This window comes from Jaculus jaculus, chromosome 16 (assembly GCF_020740685.1).
Source record: "Jaculus jaculus isolate mJacJac1 chromosome 16, mJacJac1.mat.Y.cur, whole genome shotgun sequence".
Classification (NCBI taxonomy): Eukaryota; Metazoa; Chordata; class Mammalia; order Rodentia; family Dipodidae; genus Jaculus; species Jaculus jaculus.
This window is the reverse complement of record NC_059117.1, coordinates 45431793-45450035: the sequence shown is the minus strand read 5'-3', so window position 1 is coordinate 45450035 and position 18243 is coordinate 45431793. Positions and strand designations below refer to the sequence as shown.

The following is an 18243-nucleotide window of genomic DNA, read 5'->3' as shown; positions in this document are numbered from 1 at the left end:
TGTGCATGTGTGTGGAAGCCACAGGACAACTACAAGTGTCATCTTCAGGAGCATCATCCACTATCTTTTTTTGTCACAAGGTCTCCTGGCTTGCCAGTTAGAGTAGGACTGGTGGTCAGCTTGTCCCAGGGATCTGCCTGTCTCTGTTTCCCCCATTCTAGGATTATAATACCTGCCACAACTAGCTTTTTTATTCTTTTTTTAAATATATTTTTCGATGTCAGGAGTGGGATTTTTGTTGTTGTTGTTGTTTGAACATTGGTTCTGGGTATGAGGTCAAATGTAGGTCTTCATGCTAACAAGGCATGTGCTTTACCTATTGAGCTATCTTCCAAGCCTGAATTCTATGTTTTTAATGTATCATAAGATATTAATCTTCTTTTGAATTTTTTCAATCCTTTAAAAATGTAATAGTCTTTCTTAGCTTGCAGACTCTACAAAGATGGGCAGCAGGCTAGAGTCAGTGTGCTGGCATTAATTGAATGACACCTGCTCTGTTTACAAGGGGAGAGGGTTGGCTTTTGTGTTTGATGGTCTGGACTTAATTTTCATACTTGACAGGATTTCTGGAGGGAGAGTATCTGAGACAGCAAGTGCAAGCCACAGTCCTAAACTATGTCTTGGTTTATGTGCTGTCAGCATTGAGCTTCATTTGGGTAGGTTGGTGTGAGAACCTCACATGGATAAGGCTATTAGAAGACTTGAGACAATGCATTGAGTGGTTCTGTAGGTGTGCAATCCCTAAAACTGTGGGGAGAGAAAATGATTCTGGGGAGAAGCAGTTTAAAAGCAGTTCTAATTGTTCAGGCAAGTTATTTTTACTGCACTGGGGGACAGATCAATGATCACATTGTTATTATTTTTTATAGGTTATATTTCAAGAAACTTTGTTAACAGCAATTAGATACTAGGTTTAATTTCTCTTTCTCAAGGAAAATTTTCCATCACATTAGGCTTTTTTTCCTAGATATATATGTTTTTTTATCTTTTCACAATTTCTATTAACATTTTCCATGATTATAAAAAATATCCCATGGTACTACCCCCCCACTTTCCCCTTTAAAATTCCATTCTCTATCATATTACCTCCCCATCTCAATCATTCTACTTACTACTAGATAATTTACTATATGAGGTTCTAACTCAGGCTTGTTAGGATCTATGTTCCAGGACTTTTGTTGGCATAAAAGAAGTCAAATGCTTCAGTTAAACATTTGTGAATGTGGGAGCAATACAAGGAACAGGGAACTATAAGAAACTTTTAGTGGTTGCTGTATTAAAATGAATATAAAATATATGTCCAAGGGGGCTGGAGATATTGCTTAGTGTTTATGGTGCTTTCCCGCAAAGTCTAAGGACCCAGGTTTGACTTCCCAGTACTCACATAAAGCTCAGATGCACAAGGTGGTGCATGTGTCTGGAGTTCATTTGCAGTGGCTAGAGGCCCTGGTGCACCCTTTCTCTCTCTATATCTGTCTCTCTCTCTCCCTCAAATAAAAATAAATAGTTTTTAAAAGGTATGTAATAATTATAAATATTACACATAAATTTTCATTACTTATAAAATTAGTGGTGGTAACAATAAACAAAATACATTGCCACGAAGAAGAATTTTTCAGTGTCTTTTCTGTCTAATGAGATTTGAGTCATCTGGTGTCCATGTTGTGACTGGGTCTGACACTTTTCCTCTCACTTCATCTACAATCCAAGACAAGGATAGGTAGACATGGGGGATGCTGAGTGTGTTGTAGCTGGTAAATGGTAGAGTTGTACTCTGGACCCAGGTCTCTGTGTTGGGAGTGCCATATAACAGTGTTGCCACCTGGGAATGCACCTCTGTTTCCTATGCTGAGACTGACCATTATATGGGAAAATGAGGTTTATGGCACTCACCGCTTTTACTATTAATTTCTCTTGGTACTAACCTAACCAAACTATCAACATGAATGTGGTTCTAGGTCTTCACTCTAAGAACTGATAACCAAGTTCCAACTATACACTGACTTAAAATTTATATTTCTGTAAAAAGTACCATGACTTAAAAGAAACTAAATTCCTGAGGTATGCATTAATCTGTATTCCAAAGGGCCTGGGATTTTATGGGTCCTTTGAAATTGTATCTAGACCACTGCACATAAGCATACCTGTACCTTTAATTTATAATAAAGTATTATTTTGTTGCATACAAACTAATGGGTTTCATTACATTTTTGCATGTATATTTAATATACTTTGCTCATATGTGCTCCTTAGCCTCCCGTCACCCTCAATTCTCCTTTCACTGGTCCCCTTACTGCCCCAGACAATTCTCTGCTTTTGTGTCACATATCTATGTATATATAGTTAAATCTAGATTCTGTATATGAGAGAAAAGCTATGATATTTTTTGTCACCCCTGTTACCTTCTCTGGTGCCTCCCTCTAAAGAGACCCCTTCTCTCCCTACAAGTCCTACCCCTACTCTCACGTCACACACACAAATCTAGATTCTACATAGAGATAAACCATACAACATTTGTCTTTCTGAGAGAACATTTGCCTTTGTGGGGGGGAGGGGGAGAAGGCCTCTAAATTTTATTAGATTGTAAAGGTGTATGCATCTATTGCTCTTTACATTCAACTGAAGTCAGTTAGGAATATTTTCTATATAACAGGATATATACTCTTATATCCGCTGGGGGTCCCTCCTCAGTGGGATTATGGGGATTATTCATTGTGGGGTCATGCAGGCCTCAGCTAGTCCCTGTGGGATGGCAGGGAGGATCATACCTCAGGGTATTGGATATTCACTTTGGGGTTCTTACAATTTTTCCTCCCCCTCTTCTACAATGTTCCCTGTTGTTCCATTCTCTGTTTGTTTGTTTGTTTTTCGAGGTAGGGTCTCACTCTAGTCCAGGCTGTGCTGGAATTCACTATGTAGTCTCAGGGTGGCCTTGAACTCACGGCAATCCACCTATCTCTGCCTCCCAAGTGCTAGAATTGAAGGCGTGCACCACCACGCCCGGCCCATTCTTAGTATTTATGTGCTTATTAATTATGCCAAGTTTCTACTCAGCTTGGGCTCTCCTTTCTAAGTGTGACAGCGAGTGGCCCCTCCTGTGGGCTTCAGATTTGCAGTCTCAGCAGACCTGCTTAACACCGTCATTTCACACATCTCGGGTCAGTCTTGGGATCATAAGTGAACCGTCTACTTTGTGATTCCTAGCTGAAGCATCTTCCGAAGCTCTCACCCTGTTTCTAGGGGATTGGTAAAATGAGTCCCTCACTCGAGGCACACCCACGTCTGAGGGAACTGGGACAATTACTGGAAATGTATTGCATTTCGGCTGTAAACTGAACATGTTAGAAACGCTCCTCCACGGTGCGGGTCGCCCTGATAGCGGCCAGGCGTTGCTGAGACTTGATCAGGGCTCCGGGCCGGTTCTGGGGACCGCCGAGGGAGCAAGTGGGCGTGACGGGCTTTCCGACTTCCTTGTTTGGAGGGAACTTGGGCATCCCGGGCGCAGATGTTCGCGAGTGCCTCGGTTGGAGCGCTGCCCCGGCGCGGCCCCGCCCGCCAGGAAACCTGCCTCGCGCGGTCCCCGGCGGCAGCGGCCGAGCCGCGGCGGGGAGCGCAGGGCGCGCGCGGTGACCGTGCGCGGCGGGGAGCGGGGACGCGGCGGCCGCGGGGCGGCGGGCGCTGGGCACCTGTGGCGCGGCAGGTCTCCCCTGCCCCGCCGGCCGAGCCATGACCGAGGCCAGCAACAGGAAGGAGGGCTTCAAAAAATGCCGGAGCGCCACTTTCAGCATCGATGGCTACAGCTTCACCATCGGTGAGAACTTTCGTCCCCTTCTAAGCGGGGACCAGGAACAGGCAGAGCTGGGCTGCGTCCGAGGGTGTTTGCTGGCCAGAGCCCTGCTGGAGAAGCCCTGGCCAGGTTTTCCATAGGCACTCCAACACAGCTCTAGCTAGCATCCTGCTGGAGCTGGTTCAGAGTCACACCTCTCTAAATGATTTCTTGTAATTTTAGTGTCATGAGGAAGCAGGAGCATAGAGATGGATGGAGATCGAGGAGGGAAAGTTACCAAAGGACGCGGACACAGTAGACACTAACAGACACACACAGAATGGCAGACACAGGTTATGAGAGACACCTGGGCACCAGGTTAGAAACCTAGAGACAGAAATATGAAGACACAGGCAATACAGTGACAAAGATGGAGAGGAGAGAAAGAGAGAGCACCAGAGACATGTAGTAAAAACAGGTCTGTCTAAAGCTCAGTTCTGAAAAGCAGGATGTTGGCAGGGAGGGAGGGATTATGTATTTTATTACTAAAATATTCCAGAAACTGTGTGTGTGTGTGTGTGTGTGTGTGTGTGTGTGTGTGTAGCCCAAGCTTTGTGTTGAGGGACTCCCAGTGATTTTTTTTTTGCTCCTAGGAACTTTTCATCAAGAAGTGATAAGAGGGGATGAAAAAAAAAAAAAAAAAAAAAGAGGCGTTGGGAGATACCCTTAGGCAACTGGCCTTGGAGTTCACTTTCAGTAGGCTGGTACCTGAAGAGATCTGTTTTTGATGCCTACTATGGCTTCTGTGCTTCAAAGCAACTTGTCAAGGCCTGGCATCTTCATCCTCAGGGAAATAGGCAGACCTGGGAGGCCCAGGTAGCCCTGGAGCAACTTCCTGTTTGGAATGTCAGCTGTGGAGAACAGCTGGCCTCAGCTGACTAGGTGGCGCTTCTGTATTCCTACTTCTGCCAGCACTCAGGGTACTGTGGCCTTCAATCTGGTTTTAACCACCAAAAGTCTTTTGAATAAGGGGGTATACTCTTTTTTTTTTTCTTGTTGGTTGTTCTTACTTGGAAGTGTAGTGGGAAAGTGTTAGGCACAACAAGAGACCAATGATGAGATTGTCTCTGTGCCACTTTTGCTCCTACTGAAGTGACCAGGGCTTTCTGGAACAGGAACTAACCATGTGCTTTTTCGAAAAGCACTTCTACACTTTGTCCAGGCTGTCCCTGATGTCAGGAATGCCATTCCTTCAAATTGGCATTGAGAAATCTTGCCTGACCTCAGATGCCTGTTTAACTTGCTATGCCCGCTATTGTCCGGCCCCATGAGAAAGGCACTCCTCCGCTATAGGCCTAAGAGTCACAAATAGAATTCATATCCTGCCTGAAATTAGCCATTGGGACAAGTGTTGGTAGTCCTTCTCACACTGTAAATTCCTCCAGAAGACACTGCTTGTATGTCTTCCCTGCTCCAGAGGCGGTGAGGGGTGCTCACGGAAGGGTTCTAAGAATGACTTGTAAGTTGCCAAGAAATTTCATAATTAATAAATTAAAAAAGAGCTGGAAATGGTGGCGCACGCCTTTAACCCCAGCACTCAGAAGGCAGAGGCGGGAGGATGGCTGTGAGTGCAAGGCCAGCCTGAGAGTACAGACTGAGTTCCAGATCAGTCTGCACTAGAGTGACGCCCAACCTAGAAAAAAACAAACAAAGAAACCAGGAAAAAAGAGGAAAACATTATAAATATAGCAATGTGCAGCCACATAAGAAAACAATGTTCAGCTGAGCTACTGATAACAAACAGGTTTACCTCAGGGGCTAATGAAAACAGACAAATATCTTGGCTCTTACTAACTAGTGGCTCCTGTGAGGCCCAAGTTCATGCTGAGTGATTTCCAATTAACCCATTTCAATAAATGAGTGTTTTAAAAATTACTTATTTGTGAGGGAGGGAGGGAGAATATGGGTTTGCTCCTGCTTCCATCCACTGCAAATGAATTTCGAAGGCATGTACCACCAGGTGCATCTTATGTGGCTTATGTAGGTCCTAGGGAATCAAACTGGGTCCTTAGGCTTTGCAGGCAAGTGTCTTAATTGCTAAGCCCAAATGACTGTTTTATTCCTTAAAAAAATAAAATTGCCAAAGTCAAAATTCATTAAAAGGTCATGCAAATATCAGTTATTTTGAGTATGGTAGGAAAAATTTTAAAGTGAATTTTAAGTTGTACCTGGTAAAATTCTCACTGCATCTTATTCCCCCCAGAGTGTGGCTTCCTAAAATCTAGGATCATAGTGTGCGTCTCTTCTGCCTGACCCCCCTCCTCCCCTTTAGAAGCGATGGTCTAGCAGAGCCCTATCATCTGGGTTGAGAGGGTCACCAAAAGTGAGCTGGTCACTTCCACATGAAAGTGCCAGCTTAGTGCATATCACTGGGCTTTTCTTTATCTATCTTCCCTTTCCCTTTTTCAATGAAAGTTCATTGAATTTTACTGTATTAAATGGTATTATTGGGCTGGAGAGATGGCTTAGCGGTTAAGCGCTTGCCTGTGAAGCCTAAGGACCCCGGTTCGAGGCTCGGTTCCCCAGGTCCCACGTTAGCCAGATGCACAAGGGGGCGCACGCGTCTGGAGTTCAGTTGCAGTGGCTGGAAGCCCTGGCGCGCCCATTCTCTCTCTCTCCCTCTACCTGTCTTTCTCTCTCTGTCTGTCGCTCTCAAATAAATAAATAAATAAAAATATTAAAAAAAAAGGTATTATTTAGTGCATTTCCTGTCACACAGGAAACTCGAGAAATGGTAATTGTTACAATCACTTAAGGCTGTGAGCTGCTCTATGGGAGTTTATGAGGTTAGACAAGTCTTGATGTCTGTAGTCAGTGGACCTGCACTCTTGCAGTTATGTGCAATGTGCACATATAACCATTCTATGGAGTAGAGATTAAGTGCAAACAAGAGATGTTTTAGAGTTTTAGGCTAGGCCATTCACAAACATTTTAGAAAATACACATAATTAAAAAAATTAAAGGAAGTCTTCCTGTAAGTTTATTACAGAGTGTTAAATGTTACTATTTTTTTTCATGCTTTTCATTGCATTTTTGCATAGACACAATTTTTAGTATTTTATTAGCATTATTCCCTGATGTATATAAAGTATTTATTTAATCAATTTTCCATTGTTGCCTATCTAGGGCTCTAATTTTCACCATAGTAAGCAATGATAAAAACTAAATCTTGATTAAATCCAAGAGATTTAAAAATATTTCTTCATAAAACTCTTGAATATAAATGGGTGCACCAGGGCCTTTGGCCTCTCCAAATTAACTGCAGATGCATGTGTCACCTTGTTGTGCATCTGGCTTATATGGGTTCTGAGGAATCAAACCTGGGTCCTTTGGCTTTATAGGCAAGTGCCTTAACCACTAAGCAATAGCTCTAGCCCTTAAAAATATTTTTGTTTATTTATTTGAAAGACATGCACACACACAGAAAGAGAAAGAGAGAACACAGTATGGCATCACCCTTTTGCCACTGCACCATACCCTAGACACATGTGTCACATTGTATACCTGGCTTTACATGGGTACTAGGGAGTTGAAACCAGGCTAGCAAGCTTTGCAAGCAAGAGCCTTTAACTCCTGATCCATCTTCCCAGCCCTATGAATATTTTTAAGGATAGATTTCTAGAAGTATAAGTGCTTGGTTCAAGATTGTGGATTTTAGGAACTTTAAAATTTTGTGCTCTACTACCACAGATGTCTTGAAGTTCTCACATGCTCTCTTGAATGCTGAGTGCTGTAATTTAAAAAGGCTCCTCGTTTGGGAGATAGAATCTCAATTCTACAAGTTGGTTTACTTATTTTGTAAATTGCTTTTTTAGTTCCTTTGACTATATTTTTCCTCTAGAGAGGTTTATCATTTATTTCACAAACTCATTGTATTAACTATACATAACACATAACTATTGCCAGTATGTGTTAATTACATTAGTATACTATGTTAATTATATCATTATCATATATGAAAATATTCATTTTATATTCATTTATGTATAGATACACATAAATGTGTGTATATTATGAACACGTATATAAAAACCTTACAAATGCTATTATATATGTTACTATATATATATTTCCAGCAAGACTCTTGTCCTTGCAAACATCAGTGTATGGCAGTCAGGACTGATATTGTATCTTGTAGGCCATATCTAATATGTCAGCTCACCATGTGCTTCTGCAACATGGCTGGTGGACAGTGCCCCTCAACTCATGTAGGAGAAAGTCCTGAGGAGGTCTTGGTCTCTCCTTTCCTCAGCCCTCTGCCCTTCTGTCTTCCCCTCTAGTCTGTTAATTTACAAAACTTTCTTGTTGAAGAACTTTGCTACAAAGAGTTCATATGGTTCTGGAGAGTCAAAATATTCTTCCAGGGGAACTCCGTGGGGATAATGGGAATTTAGGGGACTCTGTGGGTAGACATGGGCAGCCTCTGTGGCAAGGTCAAGAACATTTCCCCTTGGAAGGCCCCTGACTAAACCTCTGTCTGATAAAGACATGGTTGCTTTCTGCTGCTAATTGGGCTTTATCTTGTGGGTCTCCCTTGGGTGGTACAGTCCTCAGTATGGTGGTTTGATTCAGGTATCTTCCATAAACTTAGTGTTCTGAATACTAGATTCCTAGCTGGTGGCAGTTTGGGAATTGGAGCCTCCTAGAGGTGATGTATTGTTGGGGGCAGGCTTAGGGGTGCTATAGCCAGCTTCTCTTTGCCAGTGTTTAGCACACTTTCTTGCTGCTGTTGTCCACCTGATATTGGCTAGGAAGTGATGTCCACCCTCTCTGCTTATGCCATCATTTCTGCCATCATGGAGCTTCCGCTTGAGTCTGTAAGCCAAAATAAACCCTTTCCTCTCACAAGCTGCTTTTGGTTGGTGCAGCAACTTGAAACTGACTGCAACAGTAAAATTGGTAAGGAGAAGTGGGATCATTGCTACTAGAAACTGGACTGTGTGGCTTTTGGCCTTCTGGAGCTGATTTTTGAGAGGAGTGCATAAGGATTTGAAACTTTGGCCTAAGAGACACCTTGCATTGCTGTAAGTACAGCTTAATGGACTATTCTGGTCAGAGTTGAAAGACCTGAATGCAGTAAGAACTATGGACTGTGAGGTTTGGCTTATAAAAGGAAGAAAGAGCTTTGCCTAGATTGGGCTAGAAGTGATTTGTGTGAAAGGCTTTCTGTTATGCCCATTGTAGCAGACAGCTTCATGTTACTGGGATGAACCTCCAGACCAGGCATAGTTTATGGGAGAAAGAAGGGATCAAGAGGAACACTGGTGAAAAATAGAAAACCTACCACAGAAAGCAAAAACAAAATGAGAAAGGTAACTAATACACTGCCCTTCTGGCCATAGGAAAGATCATTCATTTCTTTGAGGCTCAGGCCCTTTTGTAGCAATGGGGATAATGATGGCTCTTTGGTTGTGTTGGTGGGAAAATTCTACAGGACCATGAATGTAGGAACCCAGCATGCTCTAGCTGCCTGGAAATTTGTAGCTGTTGGTTTGATGATGGAGAGGCTTTGAAATCAGGGAGCAGGCAAGGCTCCCAGACACCCAGCTGCGTCCTTGGATGGTGCCCATCAGCCTGATCCCAGCTGCCTCCCAAGTCCCCAGTCAGCCACTTATGTTAAACACTGGTGTGGCTGCAGAGTTGTCTTTGTTTTAGGGTAGATTTCTGACCAGGCCAGGGATCTGGAGTGCCTGGCTCTCCCCAGCTAACTACTTTCAGCTGGGTCTGGATGATTGATGCCAGCTGCTTTGGGGAGAGTCACTTGGCGCTTCCTGGACTGCTGGCAGGTGGGCTCTGGAGTGTAGTAGGAGGTTGGCCTGAGAGCCAAGGGGCTTGGGTGGCTTGCAGACACAGCTGTTGGGAGGTGAATTTTACTTGGTGGAAGGTAGTAGCTGTTGGATAAAGGCCCAAAGCCCTCAAGACACTGTCTCAGAGGTTCATGTTCTGCTGCTGAGGTTGCCTGACAGCAAATCACAGTGACTCTGTGTTCCCTCCTCTTTTGTTCTACTTCTCCAATGGCCGCTCTTTCTCTTGGTAACTCTATAGAGTGGGTTTAAGAAGGGACATCAATGGCTTTGCTCAAGAAAAAACAGGATACCAGTTCTGCAGTAGTAACCACTAGCACAAAAGATGGCTGCTTGGGGAATTAGACTTAATTCAGCCTTTCCAGGTTGAAATTAGATAGCTGGGGAAATTAAGCCAATAGTAAGGGTTAGGTTCAGCTCAACTCAAGGGCTCTTTCCTTACTTGTCTCATGTTTTTGGTGGGATGCTGCATTGGACCATCTGAATTATAGATCTTATTCCTTATATGTCTTAGCTGCTAGAGAGCATGTGGTGGAAAATTATTCCTCCTTTAGCTTTGGATACACTAGAAGCAGAATTACTGAGTTCTGATGCTCACTATGTGGTGGTTTTCTTTCTTTTGTTTACTTGTTTTTAATCTTTGTGAGTCTTATTTCCTATTCTTGTAAGGTACAATAATACTGTGTACATACGGTATGGCGTGTGGACCAGAAAGGAGACCATTGGAAGTGCTTATGAAAAGACTAGCTTCTTCCTCTTCTTTCTCTCTCTCCCCAATTCATGCCAGACCTGAAGGAATTTCAGCTGTCATCCCTATGTATGGGAACATCCAGCCCTGTGAAGTTTTTGCTCTCTGAGAGGCCCCAGGAGAAAACTAGAATTGTTTTACTTGTGCTTTAGGCTTTGAGAGCCCAAATGAATGAATACTGCATGATTTCAGCAGCAATGGGAAAGTGGATGGATTTCTATTTTAAATGCATTAGTTTACAATTTTCAAGAAAGGCTTGCTGTGTGTAATGACTTGTTTTTCATTAACAATTGGAAGTTACCTGAGATTTTCTAATTTTGCAAGTCAATACGTATTGAAGGGATTCCAGCATGTTGTAGAAGAGGGAGTCAGCAGGGTTCTGAACTGAGTGCACTCCTGTGCAGGGCCCCAAAGAGATCCAACTTTCTAACCGTGTGAATTTTCTTCCTTTCTCATCTGGGTCATTTGTGAGGCCATCTGTTTGAGATGGTGAAAAAGTTTAAAACGTGCAGAATTTCGTCCAGTGTGTAAGACTGTAAGCGGGGCTGTTTCTGGGGCACTTGTATGGCTGTCATGCAAGGTGACGCCCCCACATAGATGCTGGTGGCAAGGCTTTACTGCTTGTGTTGCAGCTTCAGCTGTAAGCCCTGACAAAATCACTGCGACCGGCTCCATGTCATGGGCATGAATTGGCTGGGTAAGGAAATTGTGCAGTTGCCTTGACCTCCTGAAGGAAGTGAACTCAAGTCCCACCCTCTGCTGCCTTTGCTCTTCATAGACCTTGGAGGGCTCAGGGGATGGCCAAGAGAAGCTAGTTCCCAAAGTTTTCAAAGCTTGGTCATCTGAATCAGAAACCTAGGGGATCACCTTAACTTCCTAATTCCATTCAAATCCTGTATATTCTCTGGTCTTCCAGTTGAAAAGCAAGCTGACCTCCCAGGAAGGACTGACACTTATCCTGACCAGGCCCTAGCTTGTGTCTGGGCTCATACTTTGCAGTGCGCCTCCATGCCCATGGTTTAAATCACCCACTAAGACCAGCTTTTAGAGAGTGCTCACCACATATGCGGTATTGTGCTAACTGATAGGGATACAATGGGAGAAAAACAGACTGGCTCTGGTGTCCTGGCATTTACAGTTAGGTGTGGTCCATGGTCATCAGAAGTATACCTGTGTTGTGTTTTCTGATGGAAAGACCAGGGTGCGATGGGAATGTCTAGAAGTCTGCTGAACATATATCAGTGGCTCTTGGTAGACTTAGCCTGTGCAGAGGCCCTGGGACTGGTGTGAGAAGACCAGCTTCTCGGTGGATAGAGGAGTAGCCTGGATCAGGAATAGACTGGAGAAGTGAGCAGAGGTCTGATTGTGTGAGGCCTACAATATTTTATCATTATTCTCAGTTTATAGGCATGGAAGTTGAGGCTTATGAGATAACATGACTGATATAACAAGGCTAGGACTTGAAACCAGTTCCGTCTGGCTCCATTCCCCTGTAGTAGCTTGGCCTCCTATATGCAGAGTCCTGTGTGAGTGCCACGTGAATAGGGTCCCGAGACTTCAAATTAATTTCTAGGAGAATTCATTATGTGTTCTGATATTACAGTGTACTCTCTGGTTGCAATTTGCTCTTCTCTCCAGTAGATTAGAGGCATATTCCATTTTCTCTAATGGAAATGATAATATCTAAATATAAGATGCCTTAGCTAAACACCTTGAGGCTTTAGTGTATCCTGGTTTCAGTAAATTTCCCTGGTTCTTCCTTCCTGGTCCCTGTTGGTCAATGGATTGTGCTGAAACTTGACCTTGTATCTCTGGTGGCTGTCAGAATCTGAATTTTACAGAAGTGAAAGAGTCATAGCTTCATTGACTGGGTTGGAGTTCTGCAGTAGAGCTGTTTTCAAAGCTGGATGTGTAATGAGGGGAAACTTGTAGTAATTACTGAGCAGATGCCCTTAATGAGGTCTCAGCTGGTTCCCAGCTGGCATCAAGAGCTCTGCATTGGGACGGGAATGCTGAAGTCATGGGGTGATTATGTGACATCACATCCTCTCTTTGTTGTCATAGTAGCTATAATCATATTGCTTAAAGAGTCCCTCAGGGTGATGGCAAACCATATCTTTTTTTTTTTTTTTCCATTTGTGGGAAGTATGGTGCTTCTTTACATCACAAGGAGAAAGAACTAATATATCAGCTATCATAACTGTTACTATTTTAACAGTGACTATACAATTTGTATATGTTGCCTATGAAAAAATATATATGATCTATTATGTTTTATTTCTATAGTTGAACAATCCCTTCATCTCTGGATTTAAACCTGCTTGATCAAGGTGTTCTTTTTTTCAGTGTGTTCTTTTTTTCTTTGTTAGTTATGTACATATGCAGTGCATAAACAGCACATGTTGGTACCTCCTCTCTGTCCTCCCTCCTCTCTGGGGAGAGATTGTGGGTCATGCATTGTGGGGGTAGGCATCAGTTACGGGTAAGAGGCAATGTCTCTATGCATAATGTCCCAACTTGTGGCTCTAACAATCTTTCCGCCCCCTTTTCCATGAATTTCTTCGAGCCATGTTCAATGTGTTCTTACTTTTATTATTTTTTTTGTATGCATGTGCATGCATGTATAGGTGTGTATGCTGTGATGTGGTGTGGTACATCCCAACTGCTGGCTTACAGCATTAAGTGCTTGCTTATGGGGGCTGAAGCATATCTGGTGTGCTTTCCTGCCTGCTCTTACTCTTGAGCTGGAGGCTCTGCACTGATTCGGGGGCTTTTGAGGCCCCTATGATTCTCAGGTCTTTGCTTCCTTGCAGGATTGGGTTTAAGATGTATATGCCCACACCCAGGTGTTTACATGGGATCTGGAGGCTTGAACTCTGGCATTATCAGTCCCCTTCAAGACCCTTAGGCTTGCATAGGAAGCATACTTAGCTGTTGAGCCATCTCTTTGTCACTTTAATGCATTCTTGAATTTGATTTTCAAAAGTTTTATTAAGAATTCTTGTGTTTAAGCTTATCAAGGATATTGGCCTATAATTTTCTTTTTTGTGTGTGTCTTTGGTTTTATTGTTATTTTAAATGCTGGCTTTGTCAAGGAGTTGGGGAGCATTCTCTTGTTTTCAAATTTATGAAATAACTTGAGAAGTAGTGGTTTCAGGTCTTCTGTAAAGGTCTGGTAGAACTTACAATGAATCTGTCTGGGATGGACTCTTTTTTGTTGGAAGATTTTTAATTACTATTTTAATCTCATTTCTTATGATACCTGTATTTAAATTATTTATCTCTTTTGGGTGTAACTTTGGTAGATCGTATGTGTCAAGAAATTCATCCATTTCTTGGGCTGGAGAGATGGCTTAGCGGTTAAGTGCTTGCCTGTGAAGCCTAAGGACCCCGGTTCGAGGCTCGGTTCCCCAGGTCCCACGTTAGCCAGATGCACAAGGGGGCGCACGCGTCTGGAGTTCGTTTGCAGAGGCTGGAAGCCCTGGCGCGCCCATTCTCTCTCTCTCCCTCTATCTGTCTTTCTCTCTGTGTCTGTTGCTCTCAAATAAATAAATAAATTTAAAAAAAAAAGAAATTCATCCATTTCTTATAAGTTTTCCAGTTCTCTGGAATATAGGTTTTTGAAATATGTCTTTCTGATTCTCTCCATTTCATTGGTATCTGTTGTCATCTTTTCTTTCATCTTTGATCTTATTGATTAGGGTTCTGTGTCTCTTTTAGTTAATATGCCTAGGGGTTTATCAATTTCGTTTATCTTTTCAAAGAACAAACTCTTTGTTTCATCAATTTTAAAAGTTGTTAGTTTTTGATTTCTAATTCATTGATTTCTGCCCTGATATTATTTCTTTTTGTATGGTACTTTTGGATTTGGATTGTTCTTATTTTTCCAAAGTGTTTAGATGGTTCATATTTGTTTGAGATCTCTTTATTTTTTTAGGGCTGTAAACTTCCCTTTTAGGACTTCCTTCATTGTGTCCTGTAGGTTCTGGTATGTTGTGTTTTCATTTTCTTACAGTTCCAGGAATTTTATTTCCTTCTTCAACTACTCATTCCTTTTTCAATTCTGTTATTTCTGTTATTTTCTTTTGTTAATTTCTAGCTTCATTGCATTATGGTTGGACATACTACAGGGAATTATTTCAATTTTCCTGAGTTTGTGGAGACTTGTTTTGTTTTCTTAATATGTAACATATTTTAGAGAAGGTTCCATAAGGTGCTGAGAAGAGTGTATTTTCTGTAGAATTTGAATGTAGTATTCTGTAGATGTCTTGTCTATGGTGTCATTTAGCTCCATTGTTTCTCTATTTTCTGTTTAGATGATCTGTCTATTGGCAATAGTGGGGTAGGGAAGTCACCTACTATTGTTGTATTGGGATTTATGTCTGACTTTATATCTAGTAGATTTTGGTTTACAAAATTTGGTGTACCTGTGTTTGGTGCATATATGTTTAGGATTTGGTGAATTTTTCCTTGATGAGTATGAAGCAACCTTCTTTATCTTTTCTGATTATTTTTGGTTATATTTTATTTTGTCAGACTGTAAGCCATATCTGCTTGTTTCCTGTTTCCATTTGGCTTAAAATATCTGTGTCCATCTTTTCACCCTAAGGTGGTATCTGTTTTTGTCACTAAGGTGGGTTTCTTAAAGACAACAAAAAGATGAATCTTGTTTTCTCATCCACCTGGTTAAACTGTGTTTTTAAAAAAAATATTTTCATTTTATTTGAGAGAATGGGGGCGGGGGGCAATGAATATGGGCACAAGGGCATCCAGCCCCTGAAAATGAATTCCAGATACATACATGCATCTGGCTTATATGAGTCTTGGGAAGTTGAACCTGGTCCTTTGGCTTTGCAGGCCAGTGCCTCTTTTGATTGAGGAATTGAATCCATTGATATTCAGAGTTATTATTGAAAGGTGTGAGTTAATCTGTGCCATAATACCTTGTGTTATATATGCAACCACTCTTGAAAAAAATTAACAAATAGAACATATATGGCAATATATCATAATAAAATTACCAGCATCCTGCATCATGGAGCTATTTTTCAATAAGATAAGTGTTTTGTGAGCACAGTCCTTGTGATAGTGTGGCTCTTGGTCTGATAGCCCTAGGGAACACCAGGTGACTGACTGGGGTATTAATGTACATAGCATGGCTATCATGGATGAAGGGATGATTTACATTCTGGATTGCTGGAAAGGGACTGGGTGAGACTCCATCATGTTACTCAGAACTGTGTGCAGTTTAAAACTTAGAAATTGTTTATTTCTTTTTTTTGTTTTTTGCTTAATATTTTCTAACCATGGTTGACTGTGGTTCACTGAAACTTTAGAAAGCAAAACTATGGAGAAAGTGAGATGCTGCTTAGCTGTTGTGCTCCCACAAGTTGGTTTACAGATCTCTGAAGGGACAACTAACATGCCATCTTCTGGCTCCCGCATATCTCCTTCTCTTAAAGTTGACATGTTCAGTTGTCCTAATGGCTCTGCTCTAAAGTGACTGCCATCAGTACTTACAAACCAATGCCAAGAAACCTGGTAGGAGCTGTGGGGATGGCTCAGTGGATAAAATACTTGTAGGTGATGGGATTAAAGGCATTCTTTTGTGTTTATTTTATTTATTTATTTATTTTGGTTTACAATCCTGAGGGGAAGATTCAACATGGGCAAGAAAGACAGAGGCTGTGTATGTCATTTTGTTATAGCAGCTAACAGGAAGCAGCAAGAGAGTGAGCTGGTTTCCGTATCTGGGTGAATGTCATTTCTGTGTGCTGGTACTGCCAAAGGGGAGCTGACCTATAGCTCCCCAAAGCCCATCCTCAGCAACACACCTCCTCCAGCAAGCCTTAACCTCTCAAATTGCCATCAGCTAGAGACCAAACATTCAAAACATATGAAGCTATGTGGGTCATCTCATTCAAACAACCACAGATCCTCAGAACCCACACAAAGCTGGACATGGTAGCACACATCTGGAATCCTACCACTTCTATGATGACATGGGAACATAGACAGGAGAATCCCCAGAAGTTCTCAGGCCAGCTAACGTGGGATACACCATGTCAGAACAACAAGACATCCTGTTCAAAGAATGCGGAGGAACAATAACTATGGTTCTCTGATCTCCACATACATGCATTCCTTTACTCATGGCATGACATGGAAATCTGGGGTGTCTTTGAGAGGAATGGGCTTTTCTCATTTCTTACTTAAGCTGTAACTCAGGAGTTAGCATGCTGGATGTTTACGATCATGCAAAATTTCCACTGAGTCAGTGACCTCTAAGTTCTTGTCTTAGGAATTTCAACAAATGAAATCCATAGGCCAAAGAGGGTGATGTTTGGAAAGATGTGATTATAGAGCTTAAGAGAAGAAGTTAGAGCTCCTGCATAGTAGGAAATGGTTACAAGCAATGGGAAAGCCCATCTGGAAATCCTCACTGGGGTATTTCATGGGAATTTATTAGATAGAGATTGAGATGGTTAGTCCAGCCCCCAACTCAGGTGTCCATGTACTACTAAGTTTCTAGTAAAGGAAATAAACCCATTTATATTCATAGAAAAGGAAGAAACAGTGAAACCAGATCCCATGCCATATGTTCAGTTGCCTATATCACTTATTCCAAAAAAGAGAAGATAAAACCATATTCCTCCTTATAGTCTCAAAGACATTCCTTGCTTTTACCTTCGGGGCCTCTGTTACCCCTAAACTGTCTCAACATGAAACACACACATAAACACAATGAAACCTGAATGTCAGCTCCAATTCTCCTCATTGGGATAACTTACTTCTGCTATGGCTACAGAAATAAGTGTGTGGTGATGACCTTTGCCCTTTGGTAATATGCCTGCCATGCTTTTGTTTGAGAAATATTGTTATTACAGGAAGCTCTTACAACACAAAGGATCAAGAGTTTATTAATCAAGATTTATTTATTTGATTTGAGAGAGACTGGAGAAGGGAAAAGAGAGAGAGAGAGTGTGAGAGTGAGAGAGAGAAAGATAATGGGCTTACCAGGGCCTCTAGCCATTGCAAACAAACTCCAGATGCATGTGCCACCTTGTACATCTGGCTTATGTGGATCCTGGGGAACTGAACCTAGAACCTTAGGCTTGTAGGCAAGTGCCTTAACTGCTGAGTCATCTCTCCAGCTCTCAATATACTTTTAGAAACATCTTTGCTTTCCCTTAAAATGCTGTGCATATTGTTGGCTATGATTCTGTCATTCATATAACTATGAGAGGCTGCATGCAATCAGCTTTTGACTAGAATATTCTTTGTCCTGTGTTGGTCATTGCAGCAACTGCAGCTACTGCTCTGTTATGGTATTATTTGAGTTCTCTGCACTTTTTTGGTATGCTAAGTAGAATTCGACTTTTTCCTGTTACCAGATGCTAGGATACTTTAATGATCCCACTTTTATGTCCATCTCAAAGCAAGCTCAATGGGTTAACTAGGCATATGGGAGATACTTAATAAATATTTATTCAAATTATAGAGTGGACCTGTTTGTCTAGTATTTTTTTAAACATTTTGTCTTATTTACTAGAGAGAGAGAGAGAGAGAGGTGGAGGGAGGGAGAGAATATGGGTGTGCCAGGGCTTCTAGCCACTGCAAATGAACTAAAGACACATGTGCTACCTTGTGCATATGATTTATGTGGCCACTGGGAAATTGAACCTGAGTATTTAGGCTTCACAGGTAAGCACCTTAACTGCTAAGCCATGTCTCCATCCCTGTCTAGTGTATTTAAAAAATACTTTTTATTTATTTGCAATGGGAGAAAGAGAGGAAAAGAGAGAGAGAAAGAGATAATGAACAAATGGGCACATTAGGGCCTCCTTCCACCACAAACCCTGATA

General features: G+C 42.0%; 1 protein-coding gene across 5 annotated transcripts in view; it reads left to right on the top strand.

Annotated features, from left to right (window-relative positions):
• Window positions 1-18243, top strand: part of Pde1c (phosphodiesterase 1C) — a 782675-nt gene that overhangs the window by 206059 nt on the left and 558373 nt on the right. The window contains exon 1 of one of the 5 annotated variants that reach the window (XM_045135623.1): window positions 3702-3811. The exons of the other annotated variants lie outside the window; for them this stretch is intronic. Coding sequence (XP_044991558.1) covers window positions 3727-3811 — 85 coding nt within the window. The 5' untranslated portion in view covers window positions 3702-3726. Of the gene's footprint in view, window positions 1-3701; window positions 3812-18243 lie in introns of those variants that run through there. 5 annotated transcript variants of the gene reach the window in all.